The sequence below is a fragment of the Selaginella moellendorffii genome, unplaced genomic scaffold (assembly GCF_000143415.4).
Source record: "Selaginella moellendorffii unplaced genomic scaffold, v1.0 SELMOscaffold_70, whole genome shotgun sequence".
Taxonomy (NCBI): Eukaryota; Viridiplantae; Streptophyta; class Lycopodiopsida; order Selaginellales; family Selaginellaceae; genus Selaginella; species Selaginella moellendorffii.
In genome coordinates, this window is record NW_003314331.1 from 221,486 (window position 1) to 240,302 (window position 18,817).

Here is an 18,817-nt window from a genome sequence, read left to right on the forward strand (position 1 = left end):
TAGAGCGTTGTGTGACCGTCTCTACCTGATCTTCAGCGCAGATTCGTAGATGTCATGGATGTTTTTCTCGTCGTTTGAGCTCAACCAAGAGACTGTGGCTTCCAGTGGCCATGGTGTAAATGTTCCACCTTGGGAGGTGGTTCGAATATCTCTGCTGGATTTACTTCTTTGCAGTAGAGATCAGGGCAGAAATTTCATAAAATATTTGGACTGGCATTTTGAAAAATAGCTAACTTGTTGAAATGAAAGTTTAGCAGTCCAGGTCGAAAGAAAGTTAAAATATTAGTCAGGTATTTCTGAAACTTTAATATAGGATAGACTATCCATTTATACCATCTTACTCTTCCATAAGACTACTTTTAAGTAGTGACTAAAAGGTAAGCTGTTATTTTAGTTGCAAGCTTTTAGTTATATATTTTCTAATTAAAAAAGAGTTTTTTTTTCTTATTAAAAGTCACAAATTTTTCTTCTCAAATTTATAATCAGATATGTGAATATTTTAGTGATTATTATTTTTTGGTGGGGTGGTAGCGGATATACCTAGAATATTTTTGGATATTTTATGATATTCTACTGTCTAACAGTTGTTATTCATTTAGATTAATCAAGTATTTATAATTTATAAACATATTTATAATTTATAAAATTTCCTAAACACTTTCTAGTATATTCTAATATATTCTACCATCTAATGGTTGATATTCAATAAGATTAATCTTGTCTTTATAAATATAAACATGTTAATTTTTATAAACTTCAATTGGATTAATAGATAGGAATAAGAAAATTATTCTAATGAATGCTCCAATTGTGCACCACACTTGCACTACCAGAATGACAACTGACCCTCTAAAGCAAAGGGTAAAATTAAATTTTCTATAAGGGTGGTGAAATAAAACTTTAGGGTTCTTGGAAGGTTTAAATTTTAGGCTAAAATATATTTGAATTATACATGATGCAAACTTTTCAAATGCTCGTTTTTGTTTTGTTTTTTCGTCGGGTAGATCCCAACACGGATGTTGCAATGTATGAATCGGATGAAATCATCAAGTACCTTGTACCACATAAACTTGTTAGTTTATCCTCGATTTTTTTTCCAGGGAATGCCTTTTATGCTGTCAGGGTTTCTTCACGGTAATGTATTGTGTATATATTTTTTCCACCGGCTTTTCATTTGCTATCAAATTATAACAGACTCGGGCGTGCAGGCAAGGTAAACTTTCACGTCTTTCACTTTGACGATACAAACCATGTTTTTGTTTTCAAACCAGACAAGCCTCTAAAGATCTGGGCGAATTGAAAACTCAAAAAAGAAAGAGAGAGCTATATCTTAAAGCTGGATTTTGTGAGCAGCTTTCGCCTTTCTGTAAGATCGTACGAGAAAGGCTGGTTGAATTGGAGCTCCCTCACGTTTACTACAAGTAAGTCTCTAGTTTGTCTCTCGAGCTCTTTTTTAAGTCTCTACTTCACACTGTCCAGTGCCGCTCGTGGAAGTCCCAAACGAAATTATCTCTTGGAACGGACTGGAATTTTTCAGGTACTTATAAATTCGATACAATGGTGTTGGAATCACTCTTTTGTTTCCCAGGTTCCTTTCTTAGAAGACCCCAACACCGGCGTGGAGATGTTTGAAAGCTCGGAGATTATCAAGTATCTTAACACAACGTATGCCTTGTAAAGAAAAGAGATTCTCATTTTATAAATAAATTCAAGCAGCAGTTTTGGAAGTAGATTACTAAGTTTGGACACACGAAATTTAGTTGTAGTACAGTCGGAGTTCTGGTTGAGTTTGACACTCGACGTCCCAAACCATGCCTAAACCCTGAGGTTTTTCCCTGAATTTCTGTGTCTCTGGCAACACTCCCTTGTAAGGATTCATCTGGAAAAGATAGATAGAAGCAGCAAAGTATTAGAAGTAAGAAAGAACTTCTACTAAAACTTACATATCGCCGGGAACTCTGCTTTCACGTAATCGTGACCAACAAACTTCTGGTTCCAGAGCAAATCGTGAGAATAATATTTCCTGAAAAACGAAAAACAAATCAGAGCATATCTGCGATTTAAAAACTTAAACTCGTACTCTGGTTGCTTGATGACGATATCTGAGCCATCTTCTTCATCGGCTTCAATATGTCCCCAAACAGTACCTCTAAAGTGATGAATCTCTTCTCATTGTTTTCCTGATCAGAAATTTAATTAATATCAATTAATAAGAAAAACGCCATAAAATTCTAATAAGGAGACCAACCTTTCGTATGTCATGCTTGCAAGGATCGACCACATTCTTGAGGCTGTACTTAATTGTATGCTCCAAGGGCTCGAAAGGATTATAATCTGGACGTGGCAAAATCATCTGCTTGTTGGCTATCGAGCAGTATTGATACTGGTACCATCCTGCAAATTGGCAAACGAATGAATGAACTGAAAGTTTAAGATTTCTCACTGAGCTTGTCCTTGATGTAATTCGGAGACATTCCATTCAGCTCGTCCTCGATCTGTCTCTGTATGGGCTCAAAAACTTGCATTCTCCACTTCTCATACAAGATCGCAAGCTTCTTGACATGCTTCTCGTCAACCAGCTCGATCATATCGCCCATTTGCCGCAGTATGTGTCCCTTTTTGTACTCCGCGCCTCTGGAATACGATCGATACATCTTCTCAAACTTGATCTCGGCTTTCCTCCTCTTGCGCTCCTTGATCCTCTCGACCAGCTTTTCCAGGGAAAAACAACGCAAACAATCAGCCAAACAATCTCGCGAGAGCAACTTCAGAAGAGTTTACCTTAGAAACATTCTCACAAGAAAGATTTAGGTTCCAACCTCCTTCGAATCTTATATTTCCTCTGCATGGATGAGCACGTATAAATTCTTATGTAAAATCGTAAGATCGAGACTTACACGTTTCTTCCTGCGAGGGACCAGCTTTGGATCCGGCGGCGGCTTTGGAGCATGAACAACACTCCTGGGTGCGGGACAGCCTCAGATCCAGCGCAGGGGTTTGAAGAAATCCAGAAATGCATCAGGCTTGGTCATGGTGATCTGGCCTTTGGGATTTGGCTCCTACTCTTCATCCGCTTGCTTGACCAACTTTGGGCGGAAGAACCCGATATACGAGAGTGGCTTGCATCGCGAGATCTCCCCCGGCACAACAAAAGGGTTGTGCGGGAGCCGCTCCTTCTTGTTCTTACGGTATTTCTTCACCTTGGCTTGATCCAGGTGGTCGTCCAGCGGCGAAGCGGGCCGCCTCCTCTCCTTCTTCCGTGGGATCTCCACCTTTCTCCATGGAACTGGGAAGCGCTCCTTCTTGGAGTAGCGTTTCGTTGGCGGAGGAGCTCCCCAATTGTCCCAGGCCATGGCTAGAAATCTCTTTTGCAAGACAATGGAGATGGAAATTGAGAATGAGAGAGAGTGAACCCAAGAAAAAAGGAGGAGAACAATGATGGAAAATTTGCGCGCGCTTGCTGCTTGAGCCGGCCGGCTTTCCCACCACCGTTTTCCACCAGTATGGTTTGCCACGACTATCTTTTTTTTAAACAAGTTTGGAAACGATGATGGAATGTTACAACATAGCTGAAGGTACAAAGGATGATAGATTTGAAAAAAAATTATAACATAGTTGAAGGTACAAAGGATGATAGATATGAAAACAAACAGTAAGATGGCTGATTTTGGAAACAGACTATAGTCTATACTTGAAGTTACAAAGGATGATAGATTTAATCACGGGTAGGTATATGGTAGCGGGGGGTGTTTGCATAGCTCGAACTGCTTCTTGAAGAAGTCTGGCTCGGTTGGCGCGATGAGATCCATGATCTCCATCATATCTGGAGGCTGCCCTAGCAGCTCGGCGTAGATCATCGCCCTCGCGTATTGGCCCTTGGAAGCATAGAAATATGCGTTCGTCCGCCACTCTTTCTTTTGCTTTTGGCTTGGAGACTTTTCCATGTTTAAGTAAACCTTAGAACTTAGTTCGACCTTTATAGTAAAGCAACCAAAAGGCTCGCTAAACAGAGGACGGTCCTTTTGGCTTTAGTTAATGTAGTTTACATAAATAAACTTTTTCAAGTAAAAGGAATCAAAGAAGAACTTCTAGAAAAGTCTTGAACAATTCCGAATCATATTCTTTAAATTTTACATTACGTAGTTATTTTTTAAAGAAATTAACTGGATAATATTGTCATTCATGCTACATATAGTGTAGTAAGAAAACTTTCACAGCACTGTTGCGAGATTTAATCGTGTGTTTGCTAGTATCAAATAGTGGCAATCAAACTCAAAAGAGTGCAGGATCACAATACATTTCCATGGGATCCCAGCATTTACTCTCTATTGAAACACCACATCCATGCCATTGCTAAACGGCCAATGCTCAAGTGCTCTTCCACAAAGTTCTCTTAGCACGAGCTTGCTTTAAAAGCGCTTTTGAAACGTTTCTTTTGTTTTTCCATTCAGCTCTCCAAGAACAGTGGTGCCATCACCAGCGTGATCGTCGATAGCATCTTTATCAAGACGTGGAGAGATGGTCCGGCAGTGTCCTTGAATGGATCCCCAACTCTGTGGACAAGAAAGGATAGTTCTTTGTCAAGGAAAAACAGGGAAGAAAAACTTACGTGTCGCCGGTAACAGCAGCTTTGTGAGCCTCGCTACCTTTGCCGCCCAATGCACCACTCTCGATGAACTTCTTGGCGTTGTCCCAAGCTCCTCCCGCGGTGTTGAGGAAGAGCGCCATCAAAATTCCAGACACGGTAGCGAACATTAGCATTCCTGCCACTGCTTTTGCTCCCAGCAGTGGCTGCTCCGTGTAAACTCCTACTATTCTAAAGACAACACCTGCAAAGAAAAGAGCGAGGCATCGGACTACTTCCAAATCAAACCGGAGAAAACACGTACCAACAATTATCGGGGAGATAACAGCTAGTACACCGGGTTTAATCATCTCCCGTAGTGATGCTTTTGCCACAATTGATACGCATCGGCCGTAATCGGGCTTGTCTTGATAGGTCTGTAAAAGGACAGCAGTCTTTAGTTCAAGGAAAACAATGAAAACAAACTAACCATGATTCCAGGCCGCTCAGCGAATTGCCGTCGAACTTCATTCACAACCTCCTGTGCTGTTTTGCCTACTGCCGCACACGACCATGCACTAAATACAAATATCAACATTGCTCCTAGCAGGCCACCTACAAAAACTTCTGGGATTGCAATGTCAACCTGAAAGCATCCAAGTTGTAGTCAGCCTTAGAAGAACAACTGCTTACCTCAGTAAAGCTAATCTGAGTAAAAGACGATACTTCGTCCATGTAAGCGCTGAACAGAAGAAAAGACGCTAACGCAGCGGAGCCTATAGCAAATCCCTTGGTTGTTGCCTTGGTAGTGTTGCCGACTGCGTCAAGAACATCAGTAATATCTCTCACGCTCTCCGGCTGCAAAACCAAATTCCAGTTCAAAACATAGAACACGAAATTGCACTTACTTGTTGGCTCATCTCAACAATTCCGCCAGCATTATCAGCAATGGGACCAAACATGTCCATGGTCAACACGTACGCAGCTGTACTCAGCATCCCCATTGTAGCAATGGCAGTGCCAAATAAACCTCCGACGGGAGCACCTTTACTGTCCACCAGCCCTGACGTTCTTCCAAGCCAATAAGCAGATACAATCGCAACGCTTATGACCAGAACGGGCATGGCTGTCGACTCCAGTCCAAGGCCAACGCCCGCTATAATATTTGTTCCGTGCCCGGTGCTGCTAGCAAGGGCCACCAGTCGCACAGGCTCGTACTTGTAGTCAGTGTAGTATTGAGAGATCCAGACAAAGAGATACGCCGTGATAATGCCTACGAGTCCGCACAAGGCAAAGTGGAACCATGCCGTAGGCGCTTGCTCAGTATATAAAAGCCACCTTGTAGACTGTTAGGCAAATGCGTCAGTCAAGTCTTCAATGAAAGAAAAGGTCATACATACCGCTCCAAAGGTAATCACAGCTAAAACAACAGCAACGCTATATCCTCTTTGCAAAACCGCCATGGGGTCCTCCATGTATTTGGTTCCCACTTCCCGTGCATTTTTTATCGACAGGATGCCAATCGCCGAGACAACGAGGTCAAAGGAGTGAACCACAAGCGGAAAAAGTATAAACCCAGATGCATCTGCGTCAGCGAACCAAACTTAAAACTTCGATGACAACATCTAACACACAAACCTTCTAGCTTGCATCTTTTGACCATAGTGCCTCCCAGAATCATGGCGCTAATTATCTCCGCAGCAATACTTTCGAATAAATCAGCACCACGAGCAGCACAATCACCAACATTATCTCCAACCTGTAAGACCATTAAGTCCATCAACTAAACGTAAACTACAAAATTTACCAGGTCCGCAATTACTGCAGGATTTCTGGGGTCATCCTCCGGAATGCCTTGCTCAACTTTACCGACAAGATCAGCACCAACGTCAGCTGCCTTCGTGTATATACCACCACCAAGTTGAGCAAAAAGTGCCACAAAAGATGCTCCAAATCCGTACCCGACGAGCAAAAGTGGCACTACACAATGAAAAGCAAACTTTAAAATCATCATGATTCACGAAGGGACTTACATTCTGTAGCTTTCATGCCAGTCGGAGAGTCCACATTCAAGTAGACGTAAAACACAGCATAGAGGACAGCTACGCCCAAAACCGTCATACCAACAACGATGAGCGCTGAAAATCCTCCCGCTCTCACAGCTATCTGCAAGAAAGATTTTAGAATAGACCGAAGAAACAAAAGTTTGATGTTTACCAGCAACGCCTCTCTGGCAGATCTTCTAGCAGCGCTTGATACTCGCACATTAGCTCTAACTGAAACCCACATTCCAACGTAGCCAGCGATGCCAGAACATAGAGCTCCAAGCAAAAACGACAACACGGTAATAAATGCTGATGTTGCTCTGTTGTAACCACTATCAGTTTATCACCAGAACAAAAAAGAAAAAAAGAAATCCTCAGAGAAGAAACAAACACTCACTTGTCAATCCCAGCTGCCTCTTGCTGTGGCGTGGATCTCCTGAACAAATAAATACCAAGGATCCCAAAGGCGAGAACCACGGCCATGTTGGTAATTGCACCATACTGGGTGCGAAAGAAGCCTTCTGCACCGTCCCGAATTGCGTCTGATATCTGCAAACACGAAGCAGCTCAGTTCCTGACCAAAAGAAGAAGAAAAATAGAGAAAATCGTTACCTGGACCATCTCAGGCGGTCCTTCGTCCTTTGCAAGCACCCATGACGAGAGGTAAGTTGCAAAGAAAATGCTCAGCGTGCACACCGCGAAGACGAAGACGATGATCGAGGAGGTCCGAACTCCGACATAGAACATCGCCACCAAACTAAATGCCGTGAGGAGATAGTATACTCGCTTATCCATGTTGTATATGAACCTCACGAACTGGATCACCAAAAAGTCGTGGAAAATATTTTTTGGTGAGCAAACAAAGTGAGCTAGGAACTTACAAAGGGTGCTGTTGACTTGGTTCGCAGCGCTGGAAACGTCCTGGGCTTCTCCTGGTAGGAACCCATGCCATTCTCCGCATCTTGGCCATCTTCCATCATAATCGCGCCCGCAGATCTGCGGGCAATACTCTCTCCCTTCGGCAGCACCAGCTCAATCGAGGCCGGCGGCGGAATTCCCAGCCGCGAGGCAATGCATTCACCGATCTGCGAGGCGATCCAGCAATCTCACGCTCGATCCTCGCCAATCCGAACCTGGACCAAGGAAATGGAGGCGCCGCGTGAGATGAGCAGCGGAAATCCAGCTGAGAAGCAGGCGCGGCGCGCTCCGCCGGCTCTCTCGCCCGATCCCTCGCCCGGAATTCGTGGTAGGGGAAAATAGGGCAAAGGTTCCCAACAGAATCTTCCGTGACGGAAAATGCAACACGATTTAACGGCGGGGATTTGATCGCAATCTGGACAGTGAAAGATTGCGAATATTTGAATATACTGTAGAATATACCTAAACTAGTCACCACGGTAAAGAAACCTCGCTTTATAAAATCTGTCTAGGGCAGGAAGGGAATTTCACGGATCATCGTCGGCGGCGCGCGGCTCGCTCGCATTCTTTAATCAATCAGGTGTGCTCTCGCCCCGCTCCCACTCGCTCCTCCTCCAGCGGGATCAAGATTGCCGAGATTTCGCGAGAGGCTTTTCTCGTCTCGCGGAGGGGTTTTGGTAGGGTTTCTCTGATTCGCAGCTCGCTGGTTTGGCATTTGCCGCGCGCAGGTAGAGATCATCAAGAGGAATGGGCAAGGGACCGGGAATGTTCTCCGACATTGGCAGGAGTACCAGAGGTAGGGAGATTTTTTTTATGCTAGTTCTTTTTAAATTTGTGGGATGAGCAGACCTCCTTAACAAGGACTATTTCTACGACCACAAGTTCACTGTCACGACCACAACCTCGTCTGGCTTGGTAAGTTTCATCTGTTTTGTTCACTTTTTTTTCTTTGTGCTGTGTGATCTTAGCTCTAAGTTTTTTCTTTCTCTGTAGACGTTCACCTCGACTGGAACAAGGAAAGGCGAGTCTCTGGGAGGGGAGCTCTGTGGCCAGTTTAAGCATTACAACATCACCACTGACGTGAAAGTCGACACAAACTCAAACGTACGTAGCCATCACATTTTCCTTTCCTTGTAACGTAGCACCTCCGATCACACAGGTGTATGCCACAGTCACTGGCAATGAAGTCAGCCAAGGAGTGAAGGCGATCATCGGCGTGAATCTCCCCAACGTCTCGACTGGAAAGGTTCGCTAGAAAGCTTTTGGATTTCGATTGTTCTTGCGAAGTAACATCGCTACAGGTGGAAGTTCACTATGTCCACGACAATGTTGGCATCACCAGCGCTGTGGGACTGACTGCCTCGCCTCCAGTGGACGTCACGGCGGCCTTTGGCAACAAGGAGTACTCGCTGGGAGGCGCTGTCTCCCTCGACACTGCCGCTGGAACCGTGAAGAAGTACGAAGCTGGGCTTGGCATCACCAAGCCGGACTTCACCGCTGCTCTCCTCTTGTAAGTCTGGGACGAAGTTCTTGACAAGTCTCAACTTTCTTCCTTTTGCTAGGTGTGACAAAGGAGATACTGTGAAAGTCAGCTATTCACACACGGTCAGTCCACTGACGAAGGCCACTGTCGGCGCGGAGGTGGTGCATTCGATTTCAAAGAAGTTGAATACCTTTACCATCGGTGGCGCGTATAATCTGGACCTCCTCACCACCGTCAAGGCTCGCCTGAATAATCAGGGGAAGCTCGCGGCTCTGATCCAGCACGAGTTCCGGCCGAAGTCGCTCTTGACGATCTCTGGCGAAGTCGACACGAAGTCCCTGAACAAGGACACCAAAGTTGGTCTAGCTCTTTCGCTCAAGCCATGAGCAAGTGAGTAAAAACGTCAGTCGAGTCAGTCAGTCAGGGGTATAATCTCCTGGAACGAACCTTGGAAAAAGAATTTTTCTTTTGTCTGTGACGCTTTTGATGTGAGCAGGAATAATTCGAGCTCGCTTTTTCTCCCCTCTGTTCTCATAAGACGAGCCTCAACTTTGTTCTCCATGTCTTGCCTACAATCTTCTTCGGTGCAGGATCGTCGACGCCTTTGTCTCGCTGCCCCGATGTAAAATAAAGCCATCCATCCCAGAAAGCCGCCAGCGTTGTCTTCACCCTGTACGGCATGCGTCCGATGATCTTCCATCTCTGTTCACGCCAAACATCAGCTCGCAACGGCCGAGAGAATCTCGTACTGCTACTCACCATTTTCGTGAGGCTGAATTGGAGCACGTCCCCCACAAGAACCATCTTTTTCGTGACTGGATTCTTCTCCGTGGTGCCGCCAACGATGACAATGGAATCGTTGACAATCACCCACGCGAACTCGATGTGAGAGTCGGGCTTTGGCATTGGCGGCATGGCTTTCCATGACTTTGCGGCGTTCTCTAGCATGTAGACGTCGCTGTAGACCACCTGGCTTGAAAGATTTAGAGCTGGAGAGAGCGAGAATGGTGTGAACTTACCTCACGCTGCCGAGAGCATTTGAAAATAGGAGACCCGGGCTTGGGCTTGTAATCTCCTTCCTGACCACCAATGACGAAGAGACGATCACCGAAAACAATGCAGGCCCTGCACAAAGGAGAAAGAAATAAATTGGAAACTGGAACGACGTCAAGTTCTTGAGCTCTAGTCTTGAACTTGACTGTTTCCAACTCAAGAACCTGACAAGGAAACGTTTTTACCTGTGAGGACCACCTCGAGGTATTGGAATCTCGGCTCGCCACTTTGTTTCTACCGCCTTTCCGTCTTTCACAGCGAGGCTCCAGTGCTCAAGCGCGGGCTCCCAGCGATCCTCCTTACTGCCACCCATGACATGAAGCCTTCCTCTCCAGAGCTGTGTTGCAGGCGCATATCTATCAGCGTGTGTTTTCATACAGCGAGCCATTCTCGAAAAGAAAAGAAAGAACTTTGTAAGATTTACCTGGGCACCGGAAGTGGAGGAAGACGATCCCACGACTTTGTCTCGGTATCCAGCACGAAGTTGAGATTTGTCGGTCCTCGACACTGGGGGCCATACTGCCCAGTAACAACGTAAACGAAGCGTCCATCCGTGACCATTCCCAGGTGTGAGTGAGCCATTTCCTTTGGCATATCGAAAGTGTCGATCCAAGTGTTTGTCATCAAGTCGAGAACATTGACATGAGAATGTATCTATAGAATGGAAAAGCAAAATGTGAAAGATCTGGAGAAGGAAATCTAATCACTAACCTCGTCAATGGTAGCATATCCAGCGAAAACGTACAAGAGGTTCCGGATTTGTACGGCAGCCCCATCGAGCCTCTTAACAGGACACTCTGCGATTTCTTCCCACTGGATCTCTGGAACGCCTGGTTCTAGCAAATCCATCGCCTCTATCTGTGCATCTTAGAAACGCGGAAGAATCAGCTAGACAGATTTAAATAAAACACTGACAAATGCGAGGAAATCGCAATATCTTCTCGCTCGGCCAGAGATCACACTCACTCACCTCCTGCAGCTTGAGCGGATCATAGCCGAGTGGAATCGAGGAAGGCATCGACCGCGGCGCCGTTGCGTAGGACGAAATCCAGTAGAAATTCCTAAACACCGCCACGATCGCGAGCAGCGCGCACGCCGCGAGCGCTCCATAGCGCACGAGATGCCCTACCGAGCCCACATTCCTCTTCCCCATATACGGATCTCTTCTTCGAATCACTAGGGCTAGGGCTTTACATAGCATATATACCGTACAAAATTTTAAAGTTTAGCCGCCAAAATATTGTCCGGCAATAACGACCGTACAAGACCCCAGGTTTTAGGGTTCTTGGGGAAAACTCTCTACTCTAGCACGTCGTCCAGAGGGGGCCAGTCGCTTCGAGCGCCACGATCCCCCGAAAGTGGTGGCTTTCGCGGTCGGGCGAGCTTGGCGCCGCCGGCGGCGACGACGCTGGGGAGATTTTGATGCTCTCGCTGGTGATTGTGGTGGCGGCGGTGGTGGCGGAGGAGACGCTGTGGTTCTGCCCGACGATGTTGGTGACCATCGCGCTGTGCTGCATTCGAAGGCAAACGTTCTCGGCCTGGGAGATTGCGAGCTGCGTCTGGAGCTGCGCTATCTGCTGGTGTAGTGCCGAGATCGCGCCAACGCAGCCATAGACCGGATCCCTGACCCTGGCATTTGCCTCGTAGACCATGCTACTCACGGCGTCGCCGCGCTGGTGGAGAGGAAGGTCCTGGAAGAGAAACAAGAAGGAAGAAAGAAATCTTTGAGCCCTAAAGAACGATTGGAAATGGAAGAACTTGCGATCGATCGATCACCTGGAGCATCTTGCTCACATTGCTGGCGCCGAAGACCTTGTGGACGAAGGCGAATTTCTGGGGCTCGTCGGGGGGGAAGTATGGCGCAAAGATGCAATCCTGCGCGCATCGCCGGCGGAGGAGCTTGCAAGCAGCGCACGGCGACAGACCTGACGGGGACATTGGCGATCGATCGCGCCGCGCCGCGCCGCGCCGCGCTCGCTGGATCGATCGATTGCTCGTTCGATCGATCGAAGTCGCGAGCTCTTCGTCTTCTTGGAAAATATGTCCTCCTCTCTCTCTCTCTCTCTCTTTAAACCGTGGGAAGGGCAAAAAAATGGAGGCGATGGTATATAAGCTGGCGTGACGTGGTGACGTGTCGCGCCGGATTGGCCCGACGCAAATGGTAAGTGGACGGTGGGAAAAAAAACTTCTTCCTGGAAATTCAACTGGAGATTTCTTTGGATCGTGCGAACCGCGTCCCATGCAAGCATCGAACCCGCGACCTCCAGCTGGGGTGGATCTGAGAATATGCCGCCTTTCAAAATTGGCAAATTGGCGCTGTTTCTATGGTACAAGTTTGAGGAGAGCTTCTTTCCGGTCTCTCACCGTGGCTTGGGCGATGGAGAGGATGAGGAGGAGGAGGGCGATGGAGATGGCAGAGAGGGGGGAAAGAATTGCTGTATTGCTTGCTGCAATTTGCTGAAAGTCACTGGCTTGGCGATGAATGAGTCCATGCCGTGAGTGTAGCATTCCGCGACGTTCTCTGGAAGCGCATTCGCGGTCATCTATTCCAGCCAAAACAGAGAAGGCAGCGATCGATTGATCAGAGAAGAGCTTGTCTCTAACAATTGAGAATGAAGAACAGATGTGATCACTTACAGCTATGATCGTGCTCCTCTTGCCTTGACCATCCCGATTTCCCTGCGTATCGCGGATCAAACGAGTTGCCTCCAATCCATCCATCACGGGCATGATGACGTCCTGATAAAAAGAACTTATCGCCAAGAACGGTCAAGGAAAGAAAGCTGGCAATACCATTAGAATCAAATCGAAGTAATCTCTCTTGATCGCTTCCACAGCCTCGGCTCCATCGTTCACAACTGTTGCTTCGAGCCCCATTCTTCGCAGCATCGACTGGGCAACCATGATGTTCACTTTGTTGTCCTCGGCGAGCAAAACTTTCAACTTAGCCGCATTGCCGCCAATGGTGGTGGCGGTGCTGGTAGCGGGAGCAGGAGCATCGATCTTCGTCGTGGCTTTACCGCTAGCTTCACCGTTTCGATGAGGAGGAGAGCTCGAGCTCTTCCTGGACGAGACACTCTCGCCATTGTTGCCGCTAATTCTCTTGTTCACGCTCGAGCCCCGTGTTCCCGATGATTTTCTTCTCGCCGCCATCGCTGCCGTGCTAAAACTAAAGTGGCTGCTAGCTTGATTGGTACCGTTTGATCCGCAAAGCTTGCAGGGCAGCGTAAACATAAACGTGGAGCCTTTGTTCTCTTCACTGTTAACTTTGAGCTTTCCACCCATGAGTTCCACCTTGAAGAAACGAAGAATCATAGTTATCGTCGAAGGTTCCATAGCATGAATCACGTACCAGTTGCTTGCAAATCGCGAGGCCGAGACCAGTGCCACCATACTTCCTTGCGTGTGTTTCACTCACTTGCATATATTTCGTGAATAGAAACGGGAGAGCCGTGTCTGCGAAACGAAATCAAAGAAAAGGTTAGAACTATCCATCAAACTGTGTATAAACATTTGTGTGGCAGACCTGGAATACCAATGCCCGTGTCCACAATTCGACACTCGAGCCACACCGTGTCGTTGTTTACCCACTGTGGAACGGTGGGAGTGGTAGTCGCAGGAGAAGTGATAGAAGAAGAGCAAGGAGTTTGTAATTCGTTTGAATCGACAATGCTTCCATTTTGCTTGTGAGGAAGTTTTTTGTTGCTGATTTCTATCTCCACCCGGACACTTCCTTGACGAGTAAACTTGATGGCATTGCTGGGAAAAGAAGAAGAAAAAGGTATAAAGCTCGAGAAAAGCCTTGCACGACAGAAAGAATCGAGTTTTTACCTCACCAAGTTTGTCAAGATCTGGCGGACTCTCAACACATCGGCAATCACCTATAAGAAAAGGAGAGAAACCAAGTTACTCTCAACCGTGAAGATCTTAAAAAGCTTTGTCACCTCAAACGGGACTTCGGCCGAGACAAAGCCTTCCAAATTCAAGTCTCGCTTTTGCATCGACGCTGCGGCGATTTGGAGGACGTTCTTGAGGACCTCTCGAGGACGAAACTTTGTAGCCTCGAGCTTCATAGCTCCTGAGTAGCAGAAAAGAGAAGCCACGATTAAAACACCATCAAAAGCTCAAGCTGGTTTCACCTGATTCCACCTTGGAGAGATCGAGAATGTCATTTATAAGTTGCATCACCAGGTCTCCGGATGAAACCATGATATCGACGAGATTTTGCTGCTCGGGATCAAGATTGGTGGCGGCCAAAATCTCGGCCATGCTCACCACTCCACTCAGCGGCGAGCGTATCTCATGCGACATTGTAGCAAGCAGCTGCTTTGCCTTCATCGTTTCCTCTGGAAAAAACCAAAGTATAAGAACAGCACTCAAAGATTTAGCACCAAAAGCTTGCCTGTGATGCGCATTGTCTTGTGAAGCTGCGTTTCCATCGCCTTTTGCACGGCTTCTTCCTCCCTCAAGCGTATGAGCTTCTCCCGGTTTGCAGCCTTGAGAATTTTCTTTTTTCCTTGTCAAAGCTGGAAAACGAAGATTTCACAGTCTCGAAAGTACCTCTTCAGTGACGTCCATGGAGACGATGTTGACACCAATCGTCTGGCCACCTTTGCTGAACACCGGCTCGGCACAGATGAGAAACACCTTGTATCCAAACTCCACCGTGTCGTAGACGAACTCTCGCTTTGCCGGGCACCCCCGGCGAAGAACTTCCTTCTTGAAGTTGTGTGTCATGGTTCCTCCCGGACCCGGGAGAAGCTCCAGGTCCGTCTTTCCAATCACCTCCTGGAAAGCAAAACTCGTAAATCCTGTAGAACACAAGCTCTAGAGCTAGAACTTTAGAGAACTATAGAACTCGCGAATTCTAGAACTATAGAGCTCTAGAAAGCCCACGCTAGCTAGCAGTTCTAAAACAAATGGAAAACTTTGAGGAAGATCGCTACGTACCGATTGCCAGGCCGGATGATTATTGTACATAAATCTATATTTGAGATCCTTGTCCTGGCAATGAGAGTTTAGATCGCAGCGAGGAGAAGCAAGCGAGCAAGAAATCTTTACCTGGTGGCTCAAGAAAATGGGAGCATTCCGGAGCACAAAGTGGAGGAAGTTGTCCACTCGCTCGAGCTGGTTTTGCAGCTCGGTCACCATCGGCTTCACTGCTTCCAGGCGCTTGGATTTCTCCTCGAGTTTCTTGATGAGAATCTCCTCCCGCTGCAAGCTCTCGCCCAGGAGCTGGTTAAACTTCCAAGCCTTGGACTTCCAATGCTCCACCTGGTCGCCATAGCCTTCTCCTCCCTCTTCCAATCCAAAGCTCCCTCTCCTCTCGCAAGAGCAAGCAGCAGCATTGCCGCGGCCATCGCCCTCCAAAGTTCCTGGAGGAGGAGGAGGAGGAGCTCTCCACTCTTTCTCTACAGTGCCAACTTTGCTATCATCCAGCGATGGAGGAGGAAGGACTCCAACCAGCGGAGGAACTCCACTCACTTGCCGCTTGACTTGCTCCTCGAGCGTCCCGGAGCCGCGCAGCACCGATCGATTGTCCCGCGACGCCGCCGCGTAGAAGGATTCCTCGTCGAGAATCCGGCGCCGCTTGCTCTCCGCCTCGCTGCGCTGTGACGAGAGCGACTCCATCTCCTCCTTGAGCAGCTGGACTGCATTGCTGTGACTGGATTCCCACTGCCTGGCCAGCCCGGAGAGCTGCCCGACTCCCACATTCGTGGAGCCAACCAAGCTCGACAGGTAGCTCGAATCGGCGATGCCCGCCTCGCCCGCCAGGGATACGTTGTCCGGCTTCTGCGACAAGCGCTTCTCCCAATTCAGGTCGGGTGGCCACATCGAAGATCTCTTCTCTAGGCTCCCGAGCTCGTCCTGGGAGTGCACGCGATGATCGATTCCAGCTTCCAGCTTGATTGTGATGATCGCGCAGAGCCAAATTCCCCGCAGGGAAGAGATGGTGTGATCGATTCTTCTTCTTACCTCTTTGATCTTACTCCTCTCGTCACCCACATTGGGCATTCACCGCGACGATGGAGACGACCACCCTGGATTTTCGTGGCGAATTCCCGAATCCGCGATCGACCCACTAAATCCGGGGCGCGGAGGCGACTGCCCACATGGATCGATCCGCGCGGCGGCGCTCCTGCCGGGAGCCCACATCGATCGTGTCATGGAGAATCTCCCAAAAGAAGCATTTTTACTTTTGAGAGGAAGTGTTCCTAGGATCACGGATCACGGAGAGACTATAAAGTCTGATGGATGGAAGGAAAAGATTCTTCACGCTTGGAAGCTTGATCGCTCGAGCGAGCTCCTTCCAAATTGGTGAATGCCTTCCTTTTTCGAGGCATCTACGGTGTTCTTTTCCCTCTTTTTTTTTGGTGTGTGAGTGTGTTGATGCCCACTGCTGGTGCATGAATCGCACTGTGGACGGATGGAAGACATCTCCCGGGCCCTCTGAAGAAACTAAAAAACTATACCAAGTTAAACAACCATTTGAAGGGGAAAGTCCTAAGAACTAAAAGCAAAGAGAAACCATACCACATTTCCAACACAAACAACATCGATGTCCTTGTTGCGCCCAAAAGTTACTACACCACCGAGAGCGAGCTTTTCACCATGTCCGCAAACCTGGAGAAATCGCAGGATCAAAACGCTTTCATCGTCTCATTCATTCGCTGTCAGTGTTTTTACCTCGTTCTTCCATTTTTTAAACTTGCTTGCTTCCACTAGCTACGTTGATCCAAGGCACACCATCATCCACGTTCAAGCGCTCTCCTTCCTGCCGTGTAAGATGCAAATTCATGGATTAAACAAAGTTTCTACGAGCCAAGTCACAACACATGCTTGGAGAGATCGGATCGGCTCTTCAAAGCTTTTTGACAGCCGCTTCGAGAAAACACTCGCAAGGATAAGGGAAGCTCATTCGACACACAAAAAGTATGCAAGCCAAGCAAGACAGAAGAAAAAAACACTTTGCTCACGAGCGTTCCTGGCTCTACCAACACGAGTGACAAATCCATGGTCACAACTTAAGGCTCTTCGCTCTTGGCACTTTTGCTGGCTGGAGCAGCTTGTTTACGATTAAACAAGGCTAGTGCTGGTTGGAAGGTCACGCTCATTGACAAAGGCATGTTGAGCGAGAAAATGATGAACATGGGGTGCCAATGGGACCAGAAACTTCCATGCTTTGCTGTAGGATTAGGCAACGATTACATACCTCACCTTGTTTTAGCCTTGTTCTTCGCTTGTGTTCTGTTCGTTTCTCTCGAGTTCCCATGCCTGCCTGTTAAAAGAAGAAAAACAAAGGAAGTTTAGATGGTGATCTTAGTGGAACTCATAAGCGGGTGGCAAGTGGAGCTCAAAAACAATGATGGATGTAATCACGAGGAGGAGAATAAAAAGACTATAACGAGACAGAAACGCTGCTCTGCATGGACCCAGAAAAGCTTAGTTTTGTCCTGGAGCATCCAGGAAGACTGTAAAAACTACGCTGGCTGCGAGAACTAAACAAACGCGAGAGCTTACGAGCCCACGTTCTCGACACAAAAACTAACCTCGAAACGCTGGTGGTTGGGAGGCACCGCAAGCTCCCCGCCTCTACAAAAGCAAAAAAGCCTAGCGTTAGTGCAAGGTAGTCGAGCAAGCATGCACGGGCCAGCAGCATAAGAAGAGAAAAAAACGCGAAAAGTGAAAGAGAAAAGAAGAGTGCTCACCATGGATGGCTGCTGCTGTGCTGGTGTCTATCCATTCAAGGAGATGTTGCCATCGTTACGGTTTTAAAATGCGGGTCAAAACGGGGTCTCACCTTGTTTTTGTTCCTGGAGGGTGAGGACGACTTGTGTGAAGGAGCAACAACGTAAAAAATGAAGAGGATCACCTTTGTGCGGGATATACCAGCGCCTATCGAATACCGTGACCCGACGTTTCAGGAATTGGCAGCAGCCGAAAGTGTCCGACTTAACAGCGGAGAAAGCTCAGCCTGCCAGAAGGGAAATCTTTGTTAGTTACTGATAAGAAAGAAAGACAACAACGCAACCTGAGATGGAAGTGAAAGTAAAACAAGTCGTTTCTCTAAAACAGTAGCGTCAGTCAGTCGAGCATTCAATCGTTCCCATGACTGTTTCCCATGACTATGGAGCTTTGTCTTGGAGCTGTAAATCCGACTCACCTCGCGCATAGATGTTGGACATGAGAGAGTACGCGGAGCCTGTTCCATCGTCGAGCTTGAGAACCGACTGGAAAGCCATCCTGCCAAGCTCCACATCTCTCCACTTGAGGCATGAACTTAACAGCGCCGTCCACAGCACCGTGTCCGCCTTGCAAGGCATCGCCTCCACGGTCTTGAGCGCTTCGTCTAGCCGATTTGCCCGGCACAGAAGATCCACCAAGCAAGTGTAGTGCTGGACGTTTGGAGCCACTCCATACTCGCTGCTCATGGCCTCGAAGAACTCGCGTCCCTTGTCAACCAGCCCGGCGTGGCTGCATGCCGTGAGCAGCGAGACAAAGGTGAACGCACCGTGAAGCACCGAGACGATGAACGTACATTGTTAGCGAGATCACTGCAGGGTTCATAGCAAAAGCGAATAGTGAATACCAATCTTGGAGGCTCTTTGTATTCGAAAATGAAGAGCCAAACTCATCATGGAGACTAGCCTCCTCTCGACTTTACTTCCACCCTGAAAAGAAAACACGATAGATCATTCATTATAAAGCATAGACAATAGTACCTGGATCGTGGCTTGTAGAGAACTATCAGAG

The 18,817-nt window shown here is 47.5% G+C and overlaps 7 protein-coding genes across 9 annotated transcripts in view; 2 read left to right on the forward strand and 5 right to left on the reverse strand.

The window, feature by feature from the left end:
- The window catches only part of LOC9640153 (5'-3' exonuclease), a 47,895-nt gene that overhangs the window by 15,780 nt on the left and 13,298 nt on the right, over window positions 1-18,817 (reverse strand). The window lies entirely within an intron of this gene.
- On the forward strand, window positions 50-1,720 carry LOC9640559. Its single transcript, XM_024659753.1, has 5 exons — window positions 50-173; window positions 1,005-1,134; window positions 1,272-1,421; window positions 1,480-1,537; window positions 1,589-1,720. Exons 1-5 carry the CDS (start codon window positions 50-52, stop codon window positions 1,676-1,678), a joined length of 552 nt encoding a protein of 183 aa, XP_024515521.1. The 3' UTR covers window positions 1,679-1,720.
- LOC9640560 (pyrophosphate-energized membrane proton pump 2) lies at window positions 4,241-7,889 on the reverse strand. Its single transcript, XM_002985859.2, has 14 exons — window positions 7,491-7,889; window positions 7,222-7,425; window positions 7,007-7,158; window positions 6,782-6,929; window positions 6,598-6,730; window positions 6,372-6,544; window positions 6,203-6,323; window positions 5,965-6,149; window positions 5,473-5,910; window positions 5,258-5,422; window positions 5,055-5,210; window positions 4,890-5,001; window positions 4,610-4,829; window positions 4,241-4,553 (listed from the first exon to the last, which is right to left on the reverse strand). The coding sequence occupies exons 1-14, from the start codon at window positions 7,587-7,589 to the stop codon at window positions 4,448-4,450; spliced, it is 2,412 nt and encodes an 803-aa protein (XP_002985905.1). The 5' UTR covers window positions 7,590-7,889; the 3' UTR covers window positions 4,241-4,447.
- Window positions 8,010-9,483, forward strand: LOC9640561 (mitochondrial outer membrane protein porin of 36 kDa). Its single transcript, XM_002985756.2, has 7 exons — window positions 8,010-8,107; window positions 8,256-8,323; window positions 8,375-8,442; window positions 8,521-8,631; window positions 8,687-8,773; window positions 8,829-9,037; window positions 9,090-9,483. Exons 2-7 carry the CDS (start codon window positions 8,275-8,277, stop codon window positions 9,394-9,396), a joined length of 831 nt encoding a protein of 276 aa, XP_002985802.1. The 5' UTR covers window positions 8,010-8,107; window positions 8,256-8,274; the 3' UTR covers window positions 9,397-9,483.
- On the reverse strand, window positions 9,304-11,219 carry LOC9640158 (kelch repeat-containing protein At3g27220). 2 transcript variants are annotated; one of them, XM_024659704.1, is made up of 7 exons: window positions 11,034-11,148; window positions 10,775-10,929; window positions 10,488-10,717; window positions 10,249-10,419; window positions 10,030-10,135; window positions 9,770-9,968; window positions 9,304-9,712 (listed from the first exon to the last, which is right to left on the reverse strand). In XM_024659704.1, exons 2-7 carry the CDS (start codon window positions 10,910-10,912, stop codon window positions 9,423-9,425), a joined length of 1,134 nt encoding a protein of 377 aa, XP_024515472.1. In that variant the 5' UTR covers window positions 10,913-10,929; window positions 11,034-11,148; the 3' UTR covers window positions 9,304-9,422. The 2 variants fall into 2 exon arrangements, with proteins under 2 accessions (XP_024515472.1, XP_002985906.2); XM_002985860.2 differs by having other exon boundaries at window positions 9,459-9,712; window positions 9,770-9,979; window positions 10,775-10,921; window positions 11,034-11,219.
- On the reverse strand, window positions 11,359-12,001 carry LOC9640562 (LOB domain-containing protein 4). The gene is made up of 2 exons (XM_002985861.2): window positions 11,840-12,001; window positions 11,359-11,754 (listed from the first exon to the last, which is right to left on the reverse strand). The coding sequence occupies exons 1-2, from the start codon at window positions 11,999-12,001 to the stop codon at window positions 11,368-11,370; spliced, it is 549 nt and encodes a 182-aa protein (XP_002985907.2). The 3' UTR covers window positions 11,359-11,367.
- LOC9640563 (histidine kinase 5) lies at window positions 12,341-16,854 on the reverse strand. 2 transcript variants are annotated; one of them, XM_024659685.1, is made up of 14 exons: window positions 16,751-16,854; window positions 16,598-16,687; window positions 15,125-16,513; window positions 15,014-15,067; window positions 14,624-14,851; window positions 14,466-14,571; window positions 14,203-14,409; window positions 14,008-14,141; window positions 13,895-13,944; window positions 13,590-13,822; window positions 13,416-13,519; window positions 12,857-13,357; window positions 12,701-12,802; window positions 12,341-12,606 (listed from the first exon to the last, which is right to left on the reverse strand). In XM_024659685.1, the coding sequence occupies exons 3-14, from the start codon at window positions 16,076-16,078 to the stop codon at window positions 12,424-12,426; spliced, it is 2,856 nt and encodes a 951-aa protein (XP_024515453.1). In that variant the 5' UTR covers window positions 16,079-16,513; window positions 16,598-16,687; window positions 16,751-16,854; the 3' UTR covers window positions 12,341-12,423. The 2 variants fall into 2 exon arrangements, with proteins under 2 accessions (XP_024515453.1, XP_024515454.1); XM_024659686.1 differs by having other exon boundaries at window positions 14,466-14,559; window positions 16,751-16,853.

What these genes read in the sequence shown, in the direction of transcription:
- LOC9640158 (XM_002985860.2), bottom strand. Translation starts at nt 11,216, where the DNA reads ATGGGGAAGAGGAATGTGGGCTCGGTAGGGCATCTCGTGCGCTATGGA. An exon ending in ATCCGCTCAAGCTGCAGGAG is followed by an intron (nt 10,922 to 11,033) that starts GTGAGTGAGTGT and finishes TAAGATGCACAG; the next exon opens with ATAGAGGCGATGGATTTGCT. An exon ending in CCTCCACTTCCGGTGCCCAG is followed by an intron (nt 10,420 to 10,487) that starts GTAAATCTTACA and finishes ACACGCTGATAG; the next exon opens with ATATGCGCCTGCAACACAGC.
- LOC9640561 (XM_002985756.2), top strand. Translation starts at nt 8,275, where the DNA reads ATGGGCAAGGGACCGGGAATGTTCTCCGACATTGGCAGGAGTACCAGA. An exon ending in AAGTCGACACAAACTCAAAC is followed by an intron (nt 8,632 to 8,686) that starts GTACGTAGCCAT and finishes CCGATCACACAG; the next exon opens with GTGTATGCCACAGTCACTGG. An exon ending in CCAACGTCTCGACTGGAAAG is followed by an intron (nt 8,774 to 8,828) that starts GTTCGCTAGAAA and finishes ACATCGCTACAG; the next exon opens with GTGGAAGTTCACTATGTCCA.
- LOC9640562 (XM_002985861.2), bottom strand. Translation starts at nt 12,001, where the DNA reads ATGTCCCCGTCAGGTCTGTCGCCGTGCGCTGCTTGCAAGCTCCTCCGC. An exon ending in ATGTGAGCAAGATGCTCCAG is followed by an intron (nt 11,755 to 11,839) that starts GTGATCGATCGA and finishes TTTCTCTTCCAG; the next exon opens with GACCTTCCTCTCCACCAGCG.
- LOC9640560 (XM_002985859.2), bottom strand. Translation starts at nt 7,589, where the DNA reads ATGATGGAAGATGGCCAAGATGCGGAGAATGGCATGGGTTCCTACCAG. An exon ending in TGGCATGAAAGCTACAGAAT is followed by an intron (nt 6,545 to 6,597) that starts GTAAGTCCCTTC and finishes TTCATTGTGTAG; the next exon opens with TGCCACTTTTGCTCGTCGGG. An exon ending in CTGAGCGGCCTGGAATCATG is followed by an intron (nt 5,002 to 5,054) that starts GTTAGTTTGTTT and finishes GTCCTTTTACAG; the next exon opens with ACCTATCAAGACAAGCCCGA.
- LOC9640563 (XM_024659685.1), bottom strand. Translation starts at nt 16,078, where the DNA reads ATGCCCAATGTGGGTGACGAGAGGAGTAAGATCAAAGAGGTAAGAAGA. An exon ending in CCATTTTCTTGAGCCACCAG is followed by an intron (nt 15,068 to 15,124) that starts GTAAAGATTTCT and finishes TCTCATTGCCAG; the next exon opens with GACAAGGATCTCAAATATAG. An exon ending in TCTCTCCAAGGTGGAATCAG is followed by an intron (nt 14,142 to 14,202) that starts GTGAAACCAGCT and finishes TCTGCTACTCAG; the next exon opens with GAGCTATGAAGCTCGAGGCT.
- LOC9640559 (XM_024659753.1), top strand. Translation starts at nt 50, where the DNA reads ATGTCATGGATGTTTTTCTCGTCGTTTGAGCTCAACCAAGAGACTGTG. An exon ending in CTCCCTCACGTTTACTACAA is followed by an intron (nt 1,422 to 1,479) that starts GTAAGTCTCTAG and finishes CACACTGTCCAG; the next exon opens with TGCCGCTCGTGGAAGTCCCA. An exon ending in AACGGACTGGAATTTTTCAG is followed by an intron (nt 1,538 to 1,588) that starts GTACTTATAAAT and finishes TTTGTTTCCCAG; the next exon opens with GTTCCTTTCTTAGAAGACCC.